Source organism: Erpetoichthys calabaricus, chromosome 4, assembly GCF_900747795.2.
Source record: "Erpetoichthys calabaricus chromosome 4, fErpCal1.3, whole genome shotgun sequence".
In the NCBI taxonomy this organism is placed as follows: domain Eukaryota; kingdom Metazoa; phylum Chordata; class Cladistia; order Polypteriformes; family Polypteridae; genus Erpetoichthys; species Erpetoichthys calabaricus.
The window spans coordinates 38,836,001-38,863,411 of NC_041397.2; the positions used below are offsets into that span (position 1 = coordinate 38,836,001).

The 27,411-nt window shown below is 38.0% G+C and overlaps 1 protein-coding gene across 1 annotated transcript; it reads right to left on the minus strand.

Moving 5' to 3' along the window:
• Window positions 1-22,087: 22,087 nt before the first annotated feature.
• On the minus strand, window positions 22,088-24,147 carry LOC127527500 (olfactory receptor 52E4-like). Its single transcript, XM_051926494.1, has 2 exons — window positions 23,996-24,147; window positions 22,088-23,598 (listed from the first exon to the last, which is right to left on the minus strand). The coding sequence occupies exon 2, from the start codon at window positions 23,570-23,572 to the stop codon at window positions 22,637-22,639; it is 936 nt and encodes a 311-aa protein (XP_051782454.1). The 5' UTR covers window positions 23,573-23,598; window positions 23,996-24,147; the 3' UTR covers window positions 22,088-22,636.
• Between the last annotated feature and the right edge of the window lie 3,264 nt (window positions 24,148-27,411).

Sequence of the window (27,411 nt, forward strand, 5' to 3'; positions counted from 1 at the left end):
GTGAAGTGATACACTCAATGACAAAAATAAACAATTTTATTGTATACAAATTGGCTTAATAATTTCTGAAAACATTTCACTCATTCCTCTCTCAATCTCTCTCTCTCACACACACACGCACACACACACAATGTGGTTACTTAAATATATACAGGATAGCATCTAAAATCCATGAAACAGAACTGTCTTACATAACTTTTTCCGTGTGTTACCACTCTGTAATTTTAGAGTATTCATTTTGGCAATATGGTGCATTCTTAGTTTGTGGAAGACAGACACAACTAAAGACATGAGCATAAAATGATGGTTGTCAATTTCAAACTGTGTTTCCTCAATGTACTCCTTGAGAACAAACACATCATCTGAACCACTCTCAGCCAGAACAAACTGATTGATATAAGATACACTGACAGCTTGCCCTAATGTCGACTGTTGGATAACACACTCAGCTACTTTGACAACCTTGACTGGTACCCTCAGAAGGAATCATCAGACCTCCTTTGTTTTTTAATGTGAGCAAGTGGCAGCTTTGATCATATGATGCCGGTACAGCATCTGTTACCAAACTAGCACGGCACACATCACAGGACAGCATTCTCAAAATCCAGTCTAAGGGCTACATCTCACTGCTTCCTGAGGTGGATTTCTTTGGGAAACCTTCAAAATTTGAGAAATGTTAACAGCTAACAACAATATACATAGTTAGTGACTAAATACATTTAGCCAAAACGTTGCTTGAAGGCTCACGTGAGCACATAAATGCATAGCTTTGAGCTTAGCTTGGTGTAGCTAAAGTTAAGATTATAAAATGGGATTTTTTAATGGCCAAATATGACCAAAAAAATTGTTCAGTCTTACCTATGAAATGTAATCCCCCGGGATCTGGTTTGGAGCGTACAGCGGTTTGTACAAGTCCAAGCAGCACATGCATGAGGCATCTTTATCCATTACTTCACTCCACAGCAGTGCCACTCGCAATATGGCAGTGACATTGACGTGTGATGCTTCTGGTCATGCAGCGTCTAGTAATTCTACGTCTATGCTCAGGAGGGACTGAGGTGTTGCTCCTGTTGAGAAACTAGGTAGAAAGAGTGACCATCACGCTCAGGAATGTTCTCTCACTGGGAGGAGCCATTGAGTGGAATGATGTGGAATGATGAGGGATTGTCAGCGGGGACTCGGGTCAAGACAAAAGGTTGGCTGCTCCTGCTGGTGGACTTCTCTTTGGACTCCAAGGACCAAGGAGACATCATTTTTAAATGTGCACCAGGGCTCTGACTTTTAAGGACAGTTTCTTGTCTGTGTTTTTGACTTCGTTTTTATGAATATTCTATTTATTTGTTTTAACCTCCACTATGAACACTTTGTTTAATTGGATTATTTATTTATTATTTATTTTGAACTGCAATTTGGACACTCTTTTTGACTTTTTCTTATAAAGGCACTGATCTCCTTTGCACCTACCCCTTGTGATGTGTTGTGTATGTGTGTCCTCATCTGCCTGGTTCATCTGGTTATGTTATCAATGGTGTTGGGTTCAAGAGACTTCAAAAACAGAAGTGGTAGTGTGGAGCAATATGGTTTCAGACAGGGCCTTTTAGATTACAGCAGAACGAACAATGAACACTCATCCTGTTGTAAAAGTCATATTTTATCTTTTTTGTGTGTATGTGTCTGTTATTGCCATGTGAGAGTTAATTAAAATATGCCTTTTGCCTCTGTAACTGTTTTTTTTATTTTTTTGGTTGCCATTAAGGAGCCATGTGAGAATTTTTATAGCCTTTCTCACTTTAAAAGTTTTTCCATTTTGTTCTATTGTATCTGTTGCAGAAGCCATTGAGACAGTTAGTAATAAACCAGCATCACTTTGTCAAAAAATGTAACTTTGATTCCTTAGTGAGAAGAAGTTAAGGTATAAAAAGAATAATAGGATAGGCCATGCCACTCATACTGGAAAGCGGTAGCCCTAACAGAGTGAGGATATAATGTTTTCATTTGTAAGGAACTGCGGTGGGTTGGCACCCTGCCCAGGATTGGTTCCTGCCTTGTGCCCTGTGTTGGCTGGGATTGGCTGGGATTGGCTCCAGCAGACCCCCGTGACCCTGTGTTCGGATTCAGCGGGTTGGAAAATGGATGGATGGATTTGTAAGGAAGGAAGCAGTTATTTGATGCACAGTGCAAGTGGTGGATTTTAAAAATTTAGAAGTAAAAGAGGTGATAGATAAGCAGTCACTCCAGTGAGGAGAGCAGAGCAGGACAAAGCAATAGTAGACACCGGCAAGTGAATAAGTAAATAACCAACAGCACAGTGGCAGATAGTATTCAGTAAATAAGATTTCTTAGTGAAAAGGAATTAGGTTGCAGAAAGGTTTACTTGTACCTGGGTCTTCTCAACAGCTTTAACAAAGTTAATCATCAGCTGCACTGGCTGGTTGTGGATGTGCTGAATGATGGCCAAACTGTTGGTATCCACTACCGTCTTCAGTACTTGATCATGTTACTGATAGCACCACTCTCGCAGGACTTTTGGGCAAGTGCTAAGAATATGCACCTGTGTTTCCATCCTGGAGCATAAGTGGTATACCAGTGTTTCAGATTTGGCCCATCTGAAGAGTTTAAATAGACTGGGGAACATATCATAGACTAATTGGACCAGAAATCTTATGCATTGTGGTTTGTTGTTCCATAGCCCGATCCCATTTTGCCCATGTTCTTTGCAGTTGCATTGTGACCACTCTGCTGGCATGTAACAGCTCAAACTTAGCTCTGAACTCTTGCTGGACCAACCTCCGTTTTGCCCTACATTTGGTATTTTCATAGCTTACAGACAGAAAACTACCCAATTCAGCTCAACCAGCCTCCATTTGCCCCACCATCTCCGTTTGCTGTACAGCCACCTGAGCCCTCCACTTTCTCCCTGTCCTTACCTCAGTCCTGGCTTGAGAGACTTTAGGGTGACTGGATTTTTTATACTGTAGAACTTCCCTTTCATGGGTAGCCATGAATTCCTTTGTCATGTTACTGATTGGGAGTTTAACTTTTTTGCTCTGCATTTTAAAGGTGATGCCGATTAAACACCTGGGCAGCCCTAATCACATGTACAGGTTCTGGCTGATTTTCCACCAAAGACAGAGGGACTTCAAACACCAGCAAGGGCAACGCAATTCTTGGGAGACCTGTGCGTTGGATTCTCTGGCCTCAGTGATCTCTTATACACCTTACTGAAGCTCCTTACCTGATTTTCTGTAATGGATAGAACCAGGTTGCCTCCCAGGGTATAAATAGAACTAGTTAGCCATCTTATGTCTTCTTAGTACAAATGACCTAGAGTTGATTTGAACTTATCTGTGCCCATATGATGAGCTTCTCCAGACCCTGCAGTAATCTTGTGTATGGCCAGTTATTCCTTTCTCCAAACTGTGCCAACCTGATGCCCCAGAGGTGACTCTCAGACTGAAGTTGCTATTGACATCGAGAATGAGGTCCATGATCTTACCTGGAATATTGTGGTGAATGAGGGAAATTTCTACTAGTTTGTGGGGTATGGTACCATACGCATCAGTCAGGCTCAGCGAAAGAATGGATAAGTCTCCTTTGCGTTCCCGTGCTTCTTCTCTGAGGCACCCTGGAACCTAATGGAGCCCACTCTTCTGCACATAAGTGTCAATGTATACATACCCTATGAGGTACTACATCAGGCATTGGGATATGAGAATGATAAAACTTTTCTTCCTTCCAAACTGAGCATCAAAATTATTCTGAACTACTCAATGTTCCTGGTGATTTCCTTTGTAAAAATCCAGACATATTCGGTGTGTATCCACTGGTAGTGACTCTGCCTCCCAACAATATCACTCTCAGGATCCTCCACAGCCATTGCAGAACTTTAGGACACCTCTTATAAACCTTGTACAGTATGTCACTGGTTCCTGGGGCCATAATGGCTCTTGCTAATGTTATAATTTCCTGCACCACCTTCCAACTGGGGTCACTGTTATCAAACTTGCTGTTTGGTACTGGTGGGCTTTCCAAGGCCTTATGATCACCTAAGAGTCTCTATTTTTGAGTCTCTATACTTGTCATAGCAATATTGCTTTATATCCTACCTTAGACATGACAGATGGCTGCTGCATTTCTGCCTAAGCAGCTGCCTGAAAAAAAAAGATCCATGACAAAGGTTGCCCATATCTTGGCCATCTCTCTCCTCTACCATCTGTGCCATTCTGCTCTTTGAAAAGTGAGGAGCTTCTTCCTTGGGATGCTATGCAGCTATGCCAGAGGACCTTTCTCTTCATCTGCTGTTGGTTTGAATTGGCGCTTCAAAGACCTCAGCTCCTGCCTCAGTTGACTTTTTGCTGCCCTTCCTTCCTTTGTCCGCTGTGCCAAAAAGCAGACAAAGAGTTGATGTCATGCAACTCTGTCTTCTGCCTGAATCCCATATTGCCACCATCTCCAGGATCCTGTGATGCCACACTCCCTCTTTGCTAGCTGGAGGCCAGCTTTCATTGTTTTTCTCATGTCATGTTCAAAAGCAGAGGTAGGATTGAACAGTGGTTCTGGGCACAGTGGGGAGCTTCCAGTTCTGGCTTCTCTTGTGTCTCACCAGGACTTGTGAGAATTTTATTCTCTGGAAATCTGTAGCAGGTGAATAAAATTAAAATGACAATCAGGTAAGATATACTCCCAACAAATGCAAATAAATGTATTGAAATTCTTTTTTTTTTTGAAAAGCATGCAAGTGACAGCAATTAAAAAATAAAATTAATATGAGAAATCATTAGTAATAAAGTATGGATTCTAGTTATGTTTAAATAATTTTAGTCCTCAGCATATATGTAAATCTAAGATACTGTATCTTATATGAACAGACAGATTGGTTTATACTTATTCCAATAATTAAGAGACTGCTTAAACCTATACTATGTAATAGGCTCAGCATATACATATTGTATACAAGCACACGCATGCAGTAAATAAAGAATAAGTTAACATTCACAGTGCCAGCAAAGTTGGGACAGTACAGAAAATGCTAATAAAAACAAAAAAGAATGAATGATTTGTAAGTTTACTTTGACTTTTATTCAAAGATAAACAGTATGCATTACTAATCAGCTGTATTACTTTTTATATACATACGGTTGTTCTGAAATTAATGTCTGCAGTACATTATAAAATAGTTGGGACTGGGTAGTTTAGGACTAATAAAGTAACAAGTGAAAATAATAAAATGATGTGAAACAGGTGATGTTAAATGGATGAAGCAATCCTGTTATAATATGTAAGGACCCTCCAAAAAAGGCGTAGACCTTCTAGAGCAGTGGTGTCCAACTGCAGTCCTGGTGGGCCACAGTGGCTGTAAGTTTTCATTCTAACCATCTTTTTAATTAGTGAGCCGTTTTTGCTGCCGATTAGCTTGTTTTGCCATAGTTTTAATTGACGTGACTCAGATCCCTTAGTTGTTTTGTTTTCCTTTATAAGCAGCCAAACAATAATGAGACACAAAACAAGCTGGCATATGACCAGCTAACCTGAAAATAAAGAAAGGTGAAGGTCTCAGTCATGTTGGTCTGCTCAGGTCACCAAAACATTTTGATGGTTGTCTTAGAAAAAACAGAAAATCAACAGTCTGCTGTGGCAGAATGATAGCAACAACAAGTCATGATATTCAATAACGGCTTTAATTCACTACAAGAATTGGCTTCTCATTAAGAAACTGGCTGAAGTGAAATTGGCTAGAGTTTGACATTCCAATTTAGCTGATCATATGTTGGCTCATTTCACATCTCATTTTTGTTTGGCTGCCATTTAATGAAAAAATTAATCAATTCAGAGGATTGAATCCTTAAAAACTGGGCTATTAAAATGAAAGAAAAAGGAGTTAATTAGCAGTGAAAACTGCTCGTTGATTAGGAAAAAGGTTGGAATGAAACCCTGCAGCCACTGTGGCCCACCAGCACCGGAGTTGGACACGCGTATTCTAGAGCAGGGGTAGGCAACGTCGGTCCTGGAGTGCCACAGTATGTGCAGGTTTTTGTTCCAACCCAGTTCCTTAACGAGAACTCAATTATTGCTGATGAAGCACATATTGCTTAAGTGACATTTTAATGCTTCATTTTAGTGGTCTCGCTTGTTAAGGTTCTCCAACCTTAATTGCTTATTTCAATCTTAAACTGCTGCATTCAGTGTTTTAATTGCTCCTTATTAGCAATAAGATGTAAAACAGGGGTAGGCAATGTCGGTCCTGGTGAGCCGCAGTGGCTACAGGTTTTCATTCAACCCAATTGCTTAATTAGAAACCAATCATTGCCAATCTCAGACCTTATTTAATTTTATGGCTTGTTAGTCTGTGCAATGTAAGGCTTTTATATCGTAGATTTTTTTCCTTTCCAAGGATATCATCCAAATGATTTGAAGCCTAAAACAGATCATTTTCAGTCTGTCACATTTTTCTATTAAGTGTTTATTAAATCAAACCGTGCATGATGAACACACACAGATGTAATTGGAAAAAAGCTAGCTGGAGAACTGCTGGCTGCTTTGTCTTTTACATTTTATTGCTAATAAGGAGCAATTAAAACACTGAATGCAGCAGTTTAAGATTGAAATAAGCAATTAAGGTTGGAGAACCTTAACAAGCGAGACCACTAAAATGAAGCATTAAAATGTCACTTAAGCAATATGTGCTTCATCAGCAATAATTGAGTTCTCGTTAAGGAACTGGGTTGGAACAAAAACCTGCACATACTGTGGCACTCCAGGACCGACGTTGCCTACCCCTGTTCTAGAGTAAGATTGGTCTGACGCCCACCTGTTTTAAAAGCAGATGTGTAAGTGAATAATCTGACACTTAGAGGTCAATGTTTCCCAAAGGCAAATCGGTAGGATTTTTGGCATTTCACCCTTGACAGTGAAGAATATGATTAATAGATTCAGCTACTTCTGAATGGACATAATCCCTCAGATGTCACTGTCTTAAAAACTGATATGCATCTGTAATGAATATCATGACATTTAATACTTGGATAAACCTTTGTCAGTCAACACAATTTACCCGCTGCATCCACAGATAAAAGTTAAGGGTTTACTATCTAAAGCAGAACCATAAATCAACACTGGCCAGAAGTACTACCAGTTTCCCTGGGCTTGATGTCATTTGAAATGGAAAGCACAATGCAATCATGTTTTGTCATCTAAAAAGTCAACATTTCAGATGGAAAAATCAGCTGGAGTGTTCTCTGGGCTAATGGGGAATATAACATTCCAAGTTATTTTTAATCTCAGTTTCAAGAGCCAGCATTTATAATAGCATGTAGATGTGTCAGTGTGCAAGGCATGGGTAAATTGCACATCTGTGAGGGTACCATTAATGCAGGAAGGTTTGTGGAATTTTTGGCGCACCATATGCTGCTATCCAGACTTAACCTTTTCAAGGGACTGTCCATACGTCTTCCAACAGGACAACAATGACCCACAATTTGTTGGGATTACAAGTGCAAGGTTGTGTAAGCATAGAGTGCAGGTAGTATATTAGCCTACCAACAGTCCGGACCTGTCTTTGCTTGAGAATGTGTGGTGCATTATGAAGCACAAAACAAAGGTCCCAATGCAATCAAGCACCTGGAGACCTATATAATGAATGAATGGGGGAAACTTCCTCTTGCTTATGTTAATCAACTTCTGTTTTAAAGGGGCCAAATGCTTAGCACGTGTTATTAACAGAAAGGGTGATAATATACAGTAGTAAACATTTATCTATCCCAAATTTTTTGAGTCTATTGCAGTCAGCAGTTTGGACATGAGTTTATAGTTTTAAAAAACTACATTTACAAGGTAAAATATCAAATAATGTTTTCTTGTAATGTTTTCAATATAATACAAGGTGAATAGAAATTACAAATGACTGCTTTTTGCTTTCATTAACATTTTCCACACAGTCTTAACTTATTTTGAGTTGGGGTTATATACTGTGTGTGTGTGTGTGTGTGTATAGATAGATAGATAGATAGATAGATAGATAGATAGATAGATAGATAGATAGATAGATAGATAGATAGATAGATAGATAGATAGATAGATAGATAGATAGATAGTATTATTCATTTAATTTAATATATTATATTTAAAATAATGAAATATTAAGTAATTACACTTTTATTTTCACTCTTAGACTATAAGGATGGAAATGTTGTGTTGTAAGATGGAAATTAATCAATAAATAATATTGTATATAGATAAATACAAATAATATAGGCCTAATGTTTAAAATTAAGCAAAAGTAAAACATAATTTATATTTTATTTTAATGTAAAAGTGAACAGTAACTAAGTTTTTGTTAATGAACTGACCTTGTGATGGACTGGGATCTCGTCAAAAGTAGATTCTAGTCTGATTACCTAATGCTGCTGGAGTAGGCTTCAGCATTGTTTGATTCTAATTGGATAAGCTGCAAATGAATAGATAATGTGATGGATTTTAAACTATAATGTTTTATTTTGTTTTCTATTTATGTATTTGTTGTTGATTATATATATATATATAATCTATATAATATTTTGTTATATATATATATATATTCATGTTTTCTTTTTAGAAAACAACACTACTATGTTGCCATTGCACAGAAAGTTAAATAGTTTAGTTCTTTGCATCATGACAAGAAATACTTTGGCCAAAAGCTATTGAATTTATTTTCAAATAAAATATACTGCATTTATAAATATTATTTTCATTCATTTTCTAAATTCTCTCCTTCAGAACAGCAACACGGAGAAGTTGGAATCTATTCTAACTTCCCTGGCCATAAGAAACAACGCCTAGACAGATAACCAGCCCATCATAGGGTGAACACACATACTCAACAGGTCCACCTAACCTACATGTCTTTGGACTGTAGAAGGTAACTGGGGGACCTGGAAGAAAGCCATGTAGACACATAATCTAAAGTCATTCCTTTTAGTTCTCTATATATGTTAACTATGTGTTAGATAATGTAACATTTAAGAAATATCTATTTTTTAGTCCTTATCTCCTCAAAATGTGGACTTTGATCTCAGTACACAGTCTTACTCTCCTTTATTTTATGAACATCCATCAGGTTAAACAATAAATATGATGATGTATGATGAAGACAAATACAGCAAAGTCAAGTTGACAGAAAATCAACAAGTCAGTGAAGAAACTCTGTAAATAAGAAAATTAAGAGTTTCAAAAATAAAAAAAAACTTTGTTGAGACTGTTCAAATATGATATAAACTTGCTTCACTTATATAAAGTTTCAGTTTTCAAAAAGCTAACATAGAATTCAGGAGTAGTATTTTAGAATTTGCTATAATGTGATTCGAATATAGAGTATGTATAGAATAAACAACGGCAATATTAACAAAATATAAACATTCAACATTTTATCAAAGTAACCAAATCACAAGATCTTAATATTTAATGTTCATCTTTTTATGTTGGAGATATCCATTTTTATTACTTGGCCGATACTAGAATTATTTTCACAATTAAATTTTATTTTTTTTTAGTCTTGCCAAAGCTGAAAATTGAAAGAAAGAAAGAAAGAAAGAAAGAAAGAAAGAAAGAAAGAAAGAAAGAAAGAAAGAAAGAAAGAAAGAAAGAAAGAAAGAAAGAAAGAAAGAAAGAAAGACTGAGACATGGGGAAAGCAGAAGGTTGTGACAGCAAAACTAGAAAGAGAGAAAAAGATACGAAATAGTTTGTAGAACTGTGGGTTGGCCACAAAAGAGCTACTAAAGGAGAATCCTAATTTGTTAATTTTCTCTGTATTTTGAGCTGAAATCGGTGCTGTTTATGATAAACAGGAAACTACCAAAATAAAGTTAAGTATTTTGAAATTGGCGTGCTGAGCCAATGATGGTGGCATATTGGTACCATTTCTCTATGAGATTGATATGATTCAGCTATTCAGACATCTCATTCTTGTTGTTTTGTGTTGTAGCCCTCTTGACTGGAATGACAAAGCTCCCAAATAGACCACAAAGGGCAACAAGGTGTCATTCTCAGGACTGGGTCCTTCCTTCAGTCAAGTGTGGTATCAATTGAACGATCTAGGAGGCCAAAGACTGTAAGAATTCTGTATTTTGTTTTAATAACAGCCTGTAAATTTAAATGGGAGATTTTATTTTAGTAGATTTTAACTATTCTTTTAAATTCATTTTCATTAATTTTGATTGGTTGACTCCTAATTACATTGCATGTTCCTGTTTCTGGTTTCTAGATATTAACATAAAGGAGTAACAGTTTTCCTGTTTAGGTGTCCTACTGCCTGTAATATATTAGTTGGAGTTGTCAAAAATCTTATACCTTGCGACCAATGCCCTGAACTGAGAAGTTAAAACATCACAACTGCTAGCACTGAATAGTCCAATAGATCATGAACACAGCATAGGAATAAAGGTTGGAAAACAGACCAATGAAATTAGTCTAATATACATGTTTTTTAGATGTGGAAGAAAAAAGACATCAACATTGGGAGCATGCAAAGTGGAGGCACAGAATAAGTCTTTGGCTAAATAGGAATACAAAACAAAAACTCAGGAGATGTATGCTGAAGCGTTAAACTTGGTCCAACTTTACCTCCAGTTTTTCCAAACTGAAATAAAGCTTTGACTCTTTAATGTAAATTACTCTTTATTTGTAATGTTTCCATATTTTGTTAATGGATACTGTGTACTTTACTACTGATGCATTTTAATACTGATACAATTACAAAACAATATAAAGGTTTGTCCAATAATGTGCCTACATAAAAAAATTAATTTGGTCTACAAAGACAATGGGTTAATGTATAATAATGAACAGATTATTTGAACTCTAATCTTGATATCATTTAGGTTTAAATGTTGATAAACGTAATTTCCTATACTGTGTCAGGGCCCCACTGAGGTTACTTGGAATGTGCTTGAATCTTTTAACTCTGCATGTTCAGGACTGCACTTTATAGAGTTACGAATGATTTAATACAGTCAGACTTTGACTTTATATATTTAGACTTTGACTTTATATATTCAGAAATTACTTTATATATACAGAAATTACTTTAAATATTCAGTCACTAACATCATATATTCAGACTATATTTATAAATCTTTCTATAAATTTATATATTCAGATACTGACTTTATATATTTAGAAATTACTATATTCAGAAGCAGGTTTTATACATTTAGTAATTATTTTATATTTTCAGAAATTACCATAAATATTTAGGGACCTATAAATATACTGCAAAGTTGACTGACTCACATGGTCATCAACAAAAACACTATTTCCTGTTCAGATAAGAAGCTAATAATTGGCAGGATGGTAATCTAGGGCAGTAGGTATCAACTAAGAAATGATATTTTCCGATATATCGATATTTAGGGGTAAACCCCACCACCACCACTCAACAGAAAAATTTAGATACCCTGAAATTTCTAAAACACCTTGATGGATTTTTTTTAAAGATATGTTTAGGAAGTTGTGCCCTTGGGTACACTCAGTGTTACCTGCTTCTTTTCATCCTCTTGTGGAAAGTAAAAAATAAATTTTGAAAAGTATGAAGTGTCATAATTTGAGAACATGATATACTCAGAATCAAAAATATATTGTTTCTGAAACAAAATAATAAACACACAGCATGAAAGAAAACCACACTTTTTAAAACACCAAAAAATGGTGTGATCTTTTAGATAACAGCAGACTTTTTTGGTACCCTTTCCAAAAGCAAGAAAAAAAAACACTGAAATCATATGGACATTGAGTGTTTCTTTAGTTTCCACTGTGTGCACCACAGTCCACAGTGTGACACTAGTCCAAAGACATGACTGGCCATGATGGTTAAATGAATTGATGTTTTTAAACTGGCCTTGGTGTGTGCTTGTGTGTGTGTGTGTATGCATGAACTCTGCAATGGACTGACACACTGTTTAGGTGCTGTTCCTGCCATGAGCCTGATGATTGCTGGGTTTGGTTCCAGCTTCCATGTATCATTGCTCAGGATAAAGCAGGCTTAGAAAATGGATGGATGATGGATGATGGATGGATGGATGGTGGATGGATGGATGGATGGATGGATGGATGGATGGAAATTATACAATGAGCTTGCACATACCAACCCATTTTATCCTGTTTTGGATGCATACTCACCCTTTGCAAATACTTTGGACAGTACACAGTATGTTTATTTGTTCTCACATACAGTTAGGTCCATAAATATTTGGACAGAGAACTTTTTTCTCATTTTTGTTCTGTACGTTACCACAATTAATTTTAAATGAAACAACTCAGATGCAGTTGAAGTGCAGACTTTCAGCTTTAATTCAGTGGGGTGAACAAAAATGATTGCATAAAAAATGTGAGGCAACTAAAGCGTTTTTTTTAACACAATCCCTTCATTTCAGGGGCTCAAAAGTAATTGGACATTGACTCAAAGGCTATTTCATGGGCAGCTGTGGGCAAGTCCGTCGTTATGTAATTATCAATTAAGCAGATAAAAGGCCTGGAGTTGATTTGAGGTGTGGTGCTTGCATGTGGAAGATTTTGCTGTGAACAGACAACATGCGGTCAAAGGAGCTCTCCATGCAGGTGAAAGAAGCAATCCTTAAGCTGTGAAAACAGAAAAAAGCCATCCCAGAAATTGCTACAATATTATGAGTGGCAAAATCTACAGTTTGGTACATCCTGAGAAAGAAAGCAAGCACTGGTGAACTCAGCAACGCAAAAAGACCTGGGGCCTCATGTATAAACGGTGCGTAAGCACAGAAATGTTACATAAGAACATTTCTACATTCAAAATCACGATGTATAAAACCTACACTTGGCGTAAAGCCACGCACTTTTCCTCATACCCTCATACCTCATACCCTGTTGTACGCAAGTTCTCTGCTTGGTTTTGCAGACTGGCAGCACCCAGTATTAAAGCAGTGCTACTGTTCCTGTGTGGTTACCCTTTCTTAGATTCACATCCACAACGGCGGCTTTAGCAAATACAGTGAAATTAACCGCATATCGTTCATAAATTTAATGCATCGGATTGTAATTAACCTGTAACAATATAATGGTCCACAGAATGGTCAAACTATTCTAAAATACCATAACTGCTTTAGCGTTGTTACTCTCACTGCACCTTCTTCTTCTTCTGTCAGCTGCTCCTGTTAGGGGTTGCCACAGCGGATCACCTTTTTTCATATTACTCACACTGCACCACTTGGAGTATTTATATCACTGTATCTGAGTGTGAATCACAGATCTACAGTGATTGGAAAGAGAATTATCGGTATACAGCATTAAGCACTCGCTGCCTCAGCCATTCGCTATTTGAACTGCTCTCATCCGACCAACACTTCACAGCCTTTCCTGTTTGGACCTCACACTTCAGAAACAGTTTCATCCCAAGAACTCTAAACGCACTCAATCAGTCCATCAAGTGCTCCTTGTAGAACTGTTTGTACTTGCAAGTTACCGTGAGGTAATTATACTTATGATACAGTTATAATATTGCACAACCTGAGCCACTTTATAAAGCGCGTATTTACATATGATGACAATATCATTTTTGAGATGAAATGCAGCAAAATATGTTGATTATATTATACAGATAAAACTTTAACTACACGGTGCCGCAGCGTTAGCGAGCTTGAGTTATGTTCACGGTTTGTTCCTGCCTCGCACTGTTTTCCTGCTGTGGCTGGTGTGACACTGGAAGGATAGATGGATAGAATAATTAAACATTATGAAATATTTTGATGTTTCTTAAAAGTCTTGAAGTATCGGCGTTCTAAGCTTACAGATGGCTTAACGTCTATTACAGAGCTGATTGTGTGGTGATTGGGTATTTGGAGAAAGAAAAGTAAGGACAGGAATTGGGAGTTAGTACGTTTGAAAAAGACAGTACTTCTGTAATAAAGTATTTCATTGAAGGTCGCGCGTGGCACAGCAAGTATCTTGCTGTAAGACATGAACAATCACTGCGCCACCGTGTTCCCATGTTTAATAACATGCTTTAACTCATATCATCATGAAAATGATATCACATATACTTCTCAGTATTTTAATTACTCAGAGAGCTATAATATTACGAATGTGTGTCCTGACGGAGGAAGAGCACGTAGTGATTTGGGCACATAGAGCACATATAAGATCAAATACACAACAAAGCATTTAACGTGCTACTTTAGTTACGATGGGCTTTGAGAAACTAGTAAATTAAACGATTTTAAGATAAGTTTATGATGATCTACTTCAATGACAAAATAAACTACGTGATTAAATGGAAATTTCAAGATTAAAGTTGACATTTCGTGCTTTTTTCACACTGTGTGCCTTTTTTTTTCACTGTATCCTAATAAGCTTTCATATGACACTTAGACGTTGGGCTTTTCACGCCGACTTTGATATGTGACAACTTTTTTATTTCGGGCATTGTGCGACTTTGTGAACTTGAGCTTTCGAGTTTTCTCCGACACGCTATGTCACTTGATCAACTTCCTTTTGTTGTTTATATAACTGTTTAAACCAACAAATAGTATACTTTTCTTTGCCTCCATTTGGTATTCGCTGAAATTCTTCTATTTTTCCACGTACTTTTGCCATTGCCTTTTCACAGAACGCTGGGCTTAAGGGCTATTTATATTGATTTGCATATTCAAAGAGGCGTAATTCTGGGAGGAATTGGGGCGGGACAGCAAGTGCGTGCACGTGTGTTTATTTCTACGCTGAGTGGGATTTATGTAGAGGAAGAACGCAGAAGTTGGCGAACGCACAGATTCCTGCATCTGGATATTTCTGTGCGTAAGCACATTTCGTCTTTTGTGCTTACGTCATGTTATAGTGCGAATTCTACGCATGGCATTATGCATGAGGCCCCTGGACATCCACGGAAGACAACAGTGGTGGATGATTGCAGAATCATTTCCATGGTGAAGAGAAACCCCTTCACAACAGCCAACCAAGTGAACAACACTCTCCAGGGGGTAGGCGTATTGATATCCAAGTCTACCATAAAGAGAAGACTGAATGAAAGTAAATACAGAGGGTGCACTGCAAGGTGCAAGCCACTCATAACCCTCAAGAATAGAAAGGCTAGATTGGACTTTGCTAAAGAACATCTAAAAAAGCCAGCACAGTTCTGGAAAAACATTCTTTGGACAGATGAAGCCAAGGTCAACCTCTACCAGAATGATGGCAAGAAAAAAGTATGGAGAAGGCGTGGAACAGCTAATTATCCAAAGCATACCACATCATCTTTAAAACACGGTGGAGGCAGTGTGATGGCTTGGGCGTGCATGGCTGCCAGTGGCCCTGGGACACTAGTGTTTGTTGATGATGTGACACAGGACAGAAGCAGCCGAATGAATTCTGAGGTGTTCAGAGACATACTGTCTGCTCAAATCCAGCTAAATGCGGTCAAATTGATTGGGCGGTGTTTCATGATACAGATGGACAATGACCCAAAAAATACAGCCAAAGCAACCCAGGAGTTTATTAAAGCAAAAAAGTGGAAAATTCTTGAATGGCCAAGTCAGTCACCTGGGGCCTCATGTATAAATGGTGCGTACGCACAGAAATGTTGCGTACGAACCTTTCCACGCTCAAATCGCGATGTATAAAACCTAAATTTGGCGTAAAGCCACGCACATTTCCACGGTAACTCATACCTTGGCGTACGCAATTTCTCCACTCGGTTTTGCAGACTGGCGGCACCCAGCGTCAAAGCAGTGCTACTGTTCTTTCTTAGATCCACATTCCTGACGCAGCTTTATAAATACACTGAAACTAACTGCATATTGTTTATTAGTGTAATGCATCTGATTGTAATTAACCTGCAGCAATATAATGGTCCAGGAAATAGCCATAGTATTCCAAATACCATAACTGCTTTAGCATTGTAACTCTCACTGCATCTTCTTCTTCTTTCAGCTGCTCCCGTTAGGTGTTGCCACAGCAGATCATCTTTTTCCATATTACTCTCACTGCACCACTCGGAGTATTTATATCACTGTATCTGAGTGGGGAATCACAGCAGCAGCTGATCGGAAAGAGAATTATCGGTACACAGCATGAAGCAGACGCTGCCTGAGCCAAGGCAAAACGCTTCAGAGACTTCCCTGTACGGACTTCGCGGTTTAGATAAAGTTTCATCCCAAGAACTCTAAACGCACTCAATCAGTCCATCAAGTGCTCCTTGTAGAACTGTTTGTACTTATAAGTACAATTACCTCACTGTAAACTTGCACTACAGTTATAATATTGCACAACCTGCGCCACTTTATGAAGCATGTATTTACACATGATGATATCATTTTTAAGATGAAATGCAGCAAAATATGTTGATTATATTATACAGCTAAAACTTTAACTTCATTTAAATAATCTGTATTGTTAATAATTAAACATGTGAGGACACGGTGCCGCAGCGCTAGCTAGTTCAGGGATTGTTCCTGCATTGCGTTGTATTCTTGCGCTGACGCGACACTGGAAAGATAGACGGATAGAATAATTAAACATGTACTACGAAGATACTTCAATGTTCCTTAAAAGTTTTGAAGAATCGGCGTTCTAAGCTTACAGATGGCTTAACGTCTATTATAGAGCTGATTGTGTGACGATTGGGTATTTGGAGAAAGAAAAGGAAGGACAGGAATTGGAGGTTAGTACGTTTGAAAGAGACAGTACTTCTGTAATAAATTATTTAATCGAAGGTCGCACATGGCGCAGCAAGACTCTTGCGTGAGATATGAACAATCACTGCGCCACCGTGTTCCCATTTTTAATAACATGCTTTCATTCCTATCATCATGAAAATGATATCACGTATACATCTCAGTATTTTAATTATTCAGAGAGCTGTAATATCACGAATGTAATGGATTCTGTGTCCTGTAGAAGAAAGAGAAAGAACGGAAGCACGTAGTGATTCACACACATAGAGCACAAAGAAGATCAAATACAGAACAAAGCATTTAACGTGCTACTTGAGAAACTAGTAAAATAAACGATTTTAAGATGAAGTTTATGATGTTCTACTTTAATGGCAAAATAAACTACATGATTAAAGTGGAAATTTCGAGATTAAAGTTGACATTTTGTGCTTTTTTCCCACTATGTGCCTATTTTGTTTGTCTGTACCCTAATAAGCTTTCATATGACACTCAGACGGTGGGGCTACGACTCGCCTTTTCACGGCGACTTTGATATGTGATTTCTTTTTTATTTCGGGCACTGTGCGGCTTTGTGAACTTGGGTCTTTCGAGTTTCTCCGACACTCTGTCACACGATCAACTTTCTTTTGTTGATTATACCACTGTTTAAACCAACAAATAGTATGTTTTTCCTTTTGCCTCCACTTGGTATTCGCTGAAATTCTTATATTTTCCCCTGTGCTTTTCCCATTGTCTTTTCACAGAAGGCTATTTATATTGATTTGCATATTCAAAGAGGCGTAATTCTGGGAGGAGTTGGGGCGGGACAGAAGGCGCGTGCACGTGCGTTACTTTTCATGCTGATCGGGATTTATGTATTGGAAGAACGTGAAAGTTTGCGTGCGTACAGATTCCTGCTTCTGAATTTTTCTGATCTTAACCCAATTGAGCATGCACTTCACTTGTTGAAGACTAAACTTCGGACAGAAAAACCCACAAACAAACAGCAACTGAAAGCCGCTGCAGTAAAGGCCTGGCAGAGCATTAAAAAGGAGGAAACCCAGCATCTGATGATGTTCATGAGTTCAAGACTTCAGGCTGTCATTGCTAGCAAAGGGTTTTCAACCAAGTATTAGAAATGAACATTTTATTTCCAGTTATTTAATTTGTCCAATTACTTTTGAGCCCCTGAAATGTAGGGATTGTGTTAAAAAAATACTTTAGTTGCCTCACATTTTTATGCAATCGTTTTGTTCACCCACTGAATTAAAGCTGAAAGTCTGCACTTCAACTGCATCTGAGTTGTTTTATTTAAAATTCATTGTGGTAATGTACAGAACCAAAATTAGAAAAAAGTTGTTTCTGTCCATATATTTATGGACCTAACTGTATATACGGAATTACTTCAATATGATACATATACTGTATATATATATATATATATATATATATATATATATATATATATATATATATATATATATATATATATATATACACATATATATATAATTTATATATAGTAAGCCACTAGGGGGCGTACTGCCACCCTAACCCCCGGACACAGACAGGCAGGACACAGGTTCACTCAACACCAGTGTTTATTTAAAGTTTATGCACATTACCAACACCACAATATACAGACCAGTCCAGTCCCTTCCATTCCTTCCTTAGTTTTGTTTCCTTCCTCTCGACTCTGGCCCATCAATGGAGTGAAGTGGCTCCTCTTATTCAGGTCCTGGGAGTGTTCCAGGTGGCTCATCACTATTTACTGGTATCACTACCAGGTGCACTGGAGGTCCTCTACAAGACTCTGCAGCTCCCCCTGGCGGCCCCCACAGAACCCAGCAGAGCTTCACCAAGCTCCAGTTCCCAACATGTCCTGCAGGAATCCATGGTGCCATAGCCACCGAGAAGTGCTGCCCTCTAGTGTCCCAGGGAAGGTATTGCTTCATCAATGCTGTTTCCCCTGGTCCTTCCAACCTGCTGGCGTCCCAAGATAGTGGCTGTGGCTGTTCATCACACTATATATATATATACAGTATATATATATATATATATATATATATATATATATTATATATATAATATATATATATATATATATATATATATATATATATATATATATATATATATATATATATACACACACTGCCTTTCCAAAAAAAATGTCGCCACCAAAAAAAAAGTCACACACTCTTAATATTTCATTGGACCGCCTTTAGCTTTGATTATGGCACACATTCGTTGTGGCATTGTTTCGATAAGCTTCTGCAATGTCACAAGATTTAGTTCCATCCAGTGTTGCATTAATTTTTCACCAAGATCTTGCATTGATGATGGTAGAGTCTGAATGCTGCGCAAAGCCTTCTCCAGCACATCCCAAAGATTCTCAACTCTGGAACAGAGTAAATCTGGACTCATCAGACCACATGACCTTCTTCCATTGCTCCAGAGTCCATTCTTTATGCTCCCTAGCAAATTGAAGCCTTTTTTCCGGTTTGCCTCACTGATTAGTGGTTTTCTTACGGCTACACAGCTGTTCAGTCCCAATCCCTTGAGTTCCCTTCGCATTGTGCATGTGGAAATGCTCTTACTTTTACTATTAAACATAGACCCGAGTTCTACTGTTGTTTTTCTTCGATTTGATTTCACTAAACGTTTAAGTGATCGCCGATCACAATCATTCAGGAGTTTTTTCCGGCCACATTTCTTCTTTGAAGACGATGGGTCCCTACTATCCTTCCAGTTTTTAATAATGCGTTGGACAGTTCTTAACCCAATTTTAGTAGTTTCTGCAATCTCCTTAGATGTTTTCTCTGCTTGATGCATGCCAATGATTTGACCCTTCTCAAACAGACTAACATCTTTTCCACGACCACGAGATGTTTTTTTCGACATGGTAGTTTAAGAAATAAGAAGCAACTCATTGCACCAGTTGTGGTTAAATAACTTGGTGCCAGCTGAAAGATAATTGCCCATGCAGTAATTATCCAATAGGAGGCTCATACCTATTTGCTTAGGTAAATCCAGGTGGCGACTTTTTTGTTGGCCAGGCAGTGTATATAGATGTATACAACAGCAGCACATTTTTCACAAACAGTAACTATGCTTATATAACTTTTATACCTTGCATTTCACCACTCTGTATGTTAGCTCATGTGATATGTTGTCTTCTTCTTTGGCTCACATTCTGAGCTTTATTTAGAAATGGCAACAGGCAAGCATAGAGGACATACCCCAATTCACCAACAAACTGTCAATTTCTTCACTTTTCACACTCTCGAATTGGCCCAGTGAAGACACTGTGAGTACACCTACGGCGCCATGCCACAATATCCTTAAATGGCCCTAAGTGACTGCAAAATCACCTCAATACAAAGAACGTTTATGGCAGGTAAAATGAGGCTTCAAGAGGCTGGGTATGAGATACAGGCCACAAGTTTAATTATAGTAATGTGTTAAATTTAAATTTAACATATTCTGTGTGGCGATCCCTCTCTATAGTTGTGGTCAGTGCAAGAGGAAGCATGCACTAAAAAAAGAAGGTTGACTGCACATAGATAACAAAGGATTGTAATTACAATGGGGTTTAAGAAATGCTCTTAAATTAGTGACCAATTTTGTGATGGAGTTTACCATGTTCTTATGATGCTTTCAGGATCCCCCAGCCGTCAATAATTAATACCTAATAATTAATTGAGCTTATTTCAACAAACAATGGGCACAAAGTAGGAACAACACCTGGGCAAAGCACCAGCCAATTGCAGTGTGAACACAAGAACCCACGCACCGAAAGTACCAATTTGTCATTGCCAATCAACATAACCTGCATGGCTTTGAACTGTGGAAGAAAAGCTGAGAACCTGGAGGACAGCCATGTGGGCAATGGGGCAACATGCAGTCTCCACATAGAGAGCACCCAGGACATGAGGCATGGTCTCTGCTTGGATGCAACAGCATTATTACTGTGCCGCTGTAAAGCCCAACAAAGTAATATAAGTTTTGGTATTATTTTTGTATGCCTTATGGAATGTTTAAACCTAAAGACTATGTAAATTTGCAAAAGAATTTTAAATAAATATATCTATTTTTAATAAATATATTAAAGATAGTAATATTTATAATTTAAACTTACACAAACAATTTAAAATATAATAATTAAAATGTAAAATAAACAATTGCTTTGTAAGGGCTCTAAACTCCCAGATAATTGGAAATTGGATGAGGCTACACACTAATTCTATGAAAATTTTTAGGTAATGCAAAAGTGTAGTTAAACATGACTTCATGTACCTTGAATTTAATGTTGTCAATAATGTGCTATTTTACTCTGTCCAACAATTTAGAACATTTAGAACAATTTAGAACTCGGGAGTGACATGACAGTGTATGTTAGCACTGTTGCATAACAGATCCATTGTTCTGGGTTTGAATCTCACACTTGGTAATTGTGTCTGTGCAGTCAGATAATGTAACATTTAAGAACTAACAACATTTTTGAGTCCTTGACTTCTTATAATGTGGACTTTGAACTCATCAGAAAGTTTTACTCTCAGTAATTTTCTGAACAGCCTTCAGGTAGAATAGAAAAAAATAGCAGGATTTGTCAAAAGAAGTTTTTTAAGAAACAGAAGTAAGATCAAGTTAACAGAAAATCAACAAGTCAGGGAACAAACTCTGTAAATAAGAAAATTAAGAGTTTCAAAAATGAAATTCAAAACTTTGGTGTGAGAATTTCAAAGGACATAAGAGATTGTTCAAGTATGGTTTAAACTGGTTTCACATTTTGTACAAAAAGTGTACATTTTCGATGTGTTAACATGGAATTCAGTAGTAATGTGTCAGATTTTGGTACATGGTATTTTGAATATGCAGAGAAAAACTGAACAAAAAGCAGAATTAAAAGTATTTGAACATTGTGTCTTCAATCAAAGGAAAAAAGGAAAAAAAAACGACAAGACTCTGATTTTTCATTTTGCTATTTTTATTTTGTAGACATACATTTTATTGTTTGTCCCATTCCAGAAGTACTTTTTTAAATTAAACAGCCTTTTTTAAGCTGACATGGCCCCCATACATCTCTGTATTTCAGATTTACCATTAAACTACAATAGAGAAAATGTGGTCCCTGTTGACGTCTGTGATAAAACTTTTATTTCCAACTTGTGGTGCATCACTTGAATCGTCAAACATTTAAACCAGGCATTTTCATAATAAAAAATACGTAATCATACCTGTGAAGTATAGTCACGTTGTACTGTCAAATTTGCTGTTCGCTTTTAAATGTTTAAGTCAATTACATACGATGCCAGTTCTTGTGTAGAACATTTTCTCTGCTAATGGGCATACTGCCACTTTCCCGAGGTATTAAAATTATTTATTAAAATTGTCACTTATGGAATATTGATTAGTTTTCATACAAAATCGTCTTTCCAACTTTAGAAGAAATGGGATTTTATTGCTGTACATTAACTCGTTTTTTTCATTTACTGTTTTCGAACAATAATTCTGTGCGAGGTTACTTAATAAAGATAAACATAAAACTCATAAGCACTGGGAAAACTGCTATTCAGAATAAACACAATTCTTTCCATTTCTTCTAAATATGATTCACGGCACTTTTATTGAAGTACATGGAAAAATAATATCTGGAAAATATAACCTGCTAAAAGCAATTTTGTCCTGCAAATACTAAGAGTAACTTCCAACAGTTTAAAATTTAGAACCTAGCTTCCCTATGAAAACAGCATGCCTAAATACAACGCAATAAAATTACTTATTATTTAAATCAATTTAGACTGACACAGACAACTCACACAGATTTAAGATTACAGTTAAAAATATTTTAATCAAATGAAGACAGTAAGTTGTTTACAGAAATAGAATTTGCGTAAAAAATAATTTGGGAATGATCGATGTTTCGACAATCAGCATCTGCTTTTTTTATATCAGCTCACTTCATATAGTAAGTTAAGTATCTATTTCTTTAAATAGGTGATAATTTATTTTTTAGGCATTTGAGCACAGTATTACGAATTTCTTTAGTGTATATGCCATAAATCATAGGGTTCAAGCACGGCGGAACGGTAATCATTAAAGTTCCAATTGTCTTAATGGCATTTGTATTGGTATTTGGAAAGCGCAAAGACATAACTGAAAATAAAAGAAATGTTTCGAACACGATGAAAGCAGTTAAGTGTGTTGCGCAGGTGTGAATAGCTTTACTTTTTGAGTTGCTTTGCGATTTAAAAAAACATGTCATTAGAATTTTATAATAGGTGAAACCAATAGCCGAAAATGACACTGCGGTTAGGAAATAATACATACATAAGCCATATATATTATTCAATGTATAATCTCCACAGGCCAGTACATACAAAGCTCCAATGAAACAATACGCGTGCACGACTAGCGATTTACATTTTGGAAGTCTCATTGTAAGGGAACACATAACAACGACCAGAGTAAAGGCCACTCCCCAGGCAAGTGAGCACAGTTTCACTAACATCCGGGGTGTCATGATTGCCGCATAGCGCAGAGGGTTACAAATTGCAACATATCTGTCAAATGCCATCACCGTTAGTATCATCTGAGCTCCACTTGTGTAAAAGTGAAGACAGAAAGTTTGAATGAAGCATGCTTCAAATGAGATGACTTTCACGTCTACGAGGAAGTCGGACATCAGTCTTGGCATTAAAGCGGAGGTTCCGATTAAGTCGCAGACAATCATGTTACACAACGTTACATACATTGGCTCATGTAGATTCTTGTTAAGTGCTATTGTCAGAAACACCAGGACATTCACAAAAATAGTGAAAATATACCCCAAAAGGGTTAAGACAAATAGAGGCGTCCTTGCACCAGGTGGGTAAAAGAAACCTTCCAATATGAAATCTGAAGAATTTCCAACAACATTGTTCATCTTCTTCCGAGTAGCTTTGACTAACCCTAGAAAAAAAGATAAAATGCCATATTAAAATCAGTTAAGTCTTTTTATGAGTTCAGAGAAAGTCTTCATGTTTTAATATAAATAACCATATTTAGCGGCAGACAACATTTTTGTACAGTGAACCAATGTTCTCATTTGAAGTTCATAAATATTGAAACAGTCTGTAGCAATTATAAAGGAGAAGCGAAGGTCCTGTTTTTAAGGTCTTTATATTACAAATACTATTGTGACCTCTTCGTGGGTAGATGAAGGTAAGACACCTGAGTCAAAGACTGTAGTCAATCAAGAAAAGAACCGTTTATCAGGGCGGGAGATTTAAGGGTGATAAATAAGGATTGTGCGAGAAAGAACCGATTAAAATAAATAGCGCCGTGAACTGTGTACGGTCTCTCCCACCGTTTTAGCCTTGATGGATGCCTTAACTGTGCTGTGCTGACATTTAGCAGACTAAAGCAAGCCGTTGTTCTTGGCTTTTTTCGGACCCAGAAGACGTCGATTTCTCCCCTTTTTCCCTCTCTCAGCTCCTGTGAAGCAAAACCTGCGCTCGATCGCTACACTATATCACTACTAGTGTTCCTTCCGATGTACAGCTTGCTCTTTCTTACAAAACGAGATCCACTCTGTTTCAGTCTTTTTCACTCCGGGTGAGGCCTCCTCCCGTTACTCGTCCGTCCACCCCATTGGTTAAAGCCGCTGTTCGCGAACCCCGCCCATCTCCATGTTTGTGGCCCTTATTTGCAATACCTGCTCGCTGCAAGTAGTCAGCTCGTGCTCTCTCTAAAAGCAACTTTGGTCGTTTGGCGAGAGCCTCATTGCTGTGTCGGTACAGTGCCACCCCCTCCAAATCCTCGACTTCAAGGAAAACTAAAAATCCAAATAGCGACTCGACAGACGGTTAGCCCTTAGGATCACTATCTAGGATTGTTGTTGTCTAGGGAAATTATTGTCTTCCGCGAATAACTTGCCAGCTTTAGCCTGATGTTTTAGTAGGGGTTCCTGGCCGACTGAGTATCTCCATCTTAAAGTGCCTCAGTTGGTTCTCCAGAATAATTTATTTAAACTTATATGTATTTGCTTTAGTATCAGACATTTTTATCCAAAGCAATTTACAAAAGAGATCAACAGAATTGTGTAAGCATCAGTCTGGATGATTGTTTGGGAATAAGTGTTACATGACAAGGTATTGATCGTCACAGGTAAAAAAACAAAATACAAGCTAGGTACAATTCCTAGGTCACAAAAGCATAACAGCTAGTTAGACAAAAATTAACCAAACAAGAGATTTTTCAAATGCTTCTCAAACAAATTGAGGTACTCAGAAGTTTAAATGGGGGTGTGCAGCTTATTCCACCAACTTGGGGCCACATGGAAAGAGCCTGGATTGAAACTTGATGCCATGAAGAAGTAGCATCACCAGACACCATTCATCATCAGACCTGAGTTGTCAGGATGGAACATAGGACTGCACAAGTGTCTTCTTTTAAAGGTGTTGACAAATTGATTACTCTGCAAGCAAGTATCCAGATTTTCAACCTAATACATGCTGCTACAGGGAGCCAATGTAGTGATCTGAAAAGAGAAGAGACATGTGCCCCTCTCAGTAGGTTGAACCCCAGATTTGTTGTTGCATTTTGTATCATCTGCAGTGCCTTGGTGACACCTGCTGGTACACCTGCTAGCTGAAAATTGCATAGTCCAGACATGACAAGACCAAAGCCTAGACCTGGAAATCTGCTGTGTACTCTGTCAGATGTGGTCTGATCTTGTGGATGTTATAAGGAGTGAATCTGTGAGACCAAGAAACTGTGCAGCATGGTGCTTGAATGACCTTTTCATCAAGGTTTGTGACTCGGCTTCGTCAGTAGGGGGCCAGCCAATCCTGGTGGAGAAAACCTTGCTTTTCTATTGAGGAAAGAGGATCCAATATACAACCTCGCTGACTCACCCCAGAACTGGATCCTGATCCAGACACTGTCAAGATTAGTTGACTGCTGTTCTTGCAGCAAGGACTATACGCCCAATCCTTCGATCCAGAGCTTGTTAGATGGGGCTGTAATATTATTTTTGGGCCTTTGATATATTCGTACATGTAAACTCATGAACACACTCTAGAATTTACTGGAGCTGATGGGTGTAATCTGGTGCAGTTACCTCTAGTTCTTGTTCCTATATTTGGAGGATGGGTGTGCACTGTGCCAATTCTTCTAAGGGAGATCTACAAACTTAAAGGATCAGGTGCAGATGCTTGTCCCATTCTTACTGTTGCTCACTAGTGGTAATAGCTAGCTGAGTCGTTAGAATTACTATGTACTTCTCAACCAAACCATCACCATACAGGTGAATGGGATTATATGTGTGTTACTGATGTGAAGTTGGCTGCAGAGATCTTGAAACACCTGACTTTCAAAATTGTATTCCTAGTCCAAATGAAGTACAATTGGCATGCCAAATCAGCTGAACATGTTTTCCCGGAGAGCCTGAGCAATAGACTCTACCTCCTAGTCAGGGAAGAAGTATACTTTGGGCCACTAGGTGAAATAGTCCACCTCGACGAGACTACACTGATTTTCATGTTGTGATTGAAGGAATGGATAGATAGATAGATAGATAGATAGATAGATAGATAGATAGATAGATAGATAGATAGATAGATAGATAGATAGATAGATAGATAGATAGATAGATAGATAGATAGATAGATAGATAGATAGATAGATAGATAGATACTTTATTCACAAGGACCCAATATGTCAAAGCCCACCAGCTCCATTGATGAATTATCCCACTCCATTTACAGTGGGGCTGCAGATTGTCCTGCAGGGTGCCTCTTAGCCATGCACAAGTCACACCAGCAGCATTAGTCGCCAGCCTCACAAGATCTTTGTCAAGCACAATTTGGCTAAATCCTGCTCATCTGTGCATGATTCCAAGCATGTTGCATGGCCTACTGTACTACTACTTTCCTGGTGACTTCTGTTGCTGGGGCACGCCATTTGTATTGCAGGATCCCATCCCAAAGAGCCAGACTGTCCCCACCCAACCTCCAGCCAAACAGGGATCTGTAGCATTCCTAGGTCCCATTTTTACTACTCTTATTAGTTTTATTCCCATCTGCCAAAGACACCACATAGCACTCAGGGGCCTGCCCTCATTCCTTTAAGCATTGTTCCTGTACCTGCAGCTCATCTAAAGATAAGGGCGCCTATATGAGGCATGTGGATTATGGTGCTAATCCACTTGTCTTTGCTGCATTCAGAAATTAACCCCCTGTAACCTTTCAAGCCAATGCACTATCTGGCTTTCACATTCCTTAAATAACATTAACCATTACAAGACAGAGTGGTTGATTTGGAGGGTAAAGGGAAGGAAAAGTAAAAAGTAATGCCTAAACTGGAGGATGGCCTCCACAACAGCTATGAACTCCTGTGAGTAACATAGTGATTTTCCTCCTCCTTGGTTGGTGCTATATGAAGGAAGCAACCACCATCTTAGCTTGTGGGTAAACTTGTGACAGGGTGGCCCAAAGTACTATGCTGCTAGCATCTGTTTTTAAGAGCAACTGTAGAGCTGGGTTGGGGGGAGGCAACTCAGGGGATTTTTGAAGGGCATCTCTGAGGCCAGGAATGTCTGTTACACTTCCATTCCCCACTGGGGAACCTTCTTTCTTTAGCTCAGTTAGATTATTGACTAGCTTGGGTGGCAAACTGGGGTGTAAAACTCCAGTAATAGAATGTTAGTCCTAATAAAACTACTGACTTGTCTCTGGCTGCCTGCAGTTGGACAGTCTTGTATAGTCTATATTCTGGAGTCTT

Bases quoted from the DNA above. Each gene is read 5' to 3' on its own strand.
- LOC127527500 (XM_051926494.1), bottom strand. From the start codon at position 23,572: ATGAACAATGTTGTTGGAAATTCTTCAGATTTCATATTGGAAGGTTTC.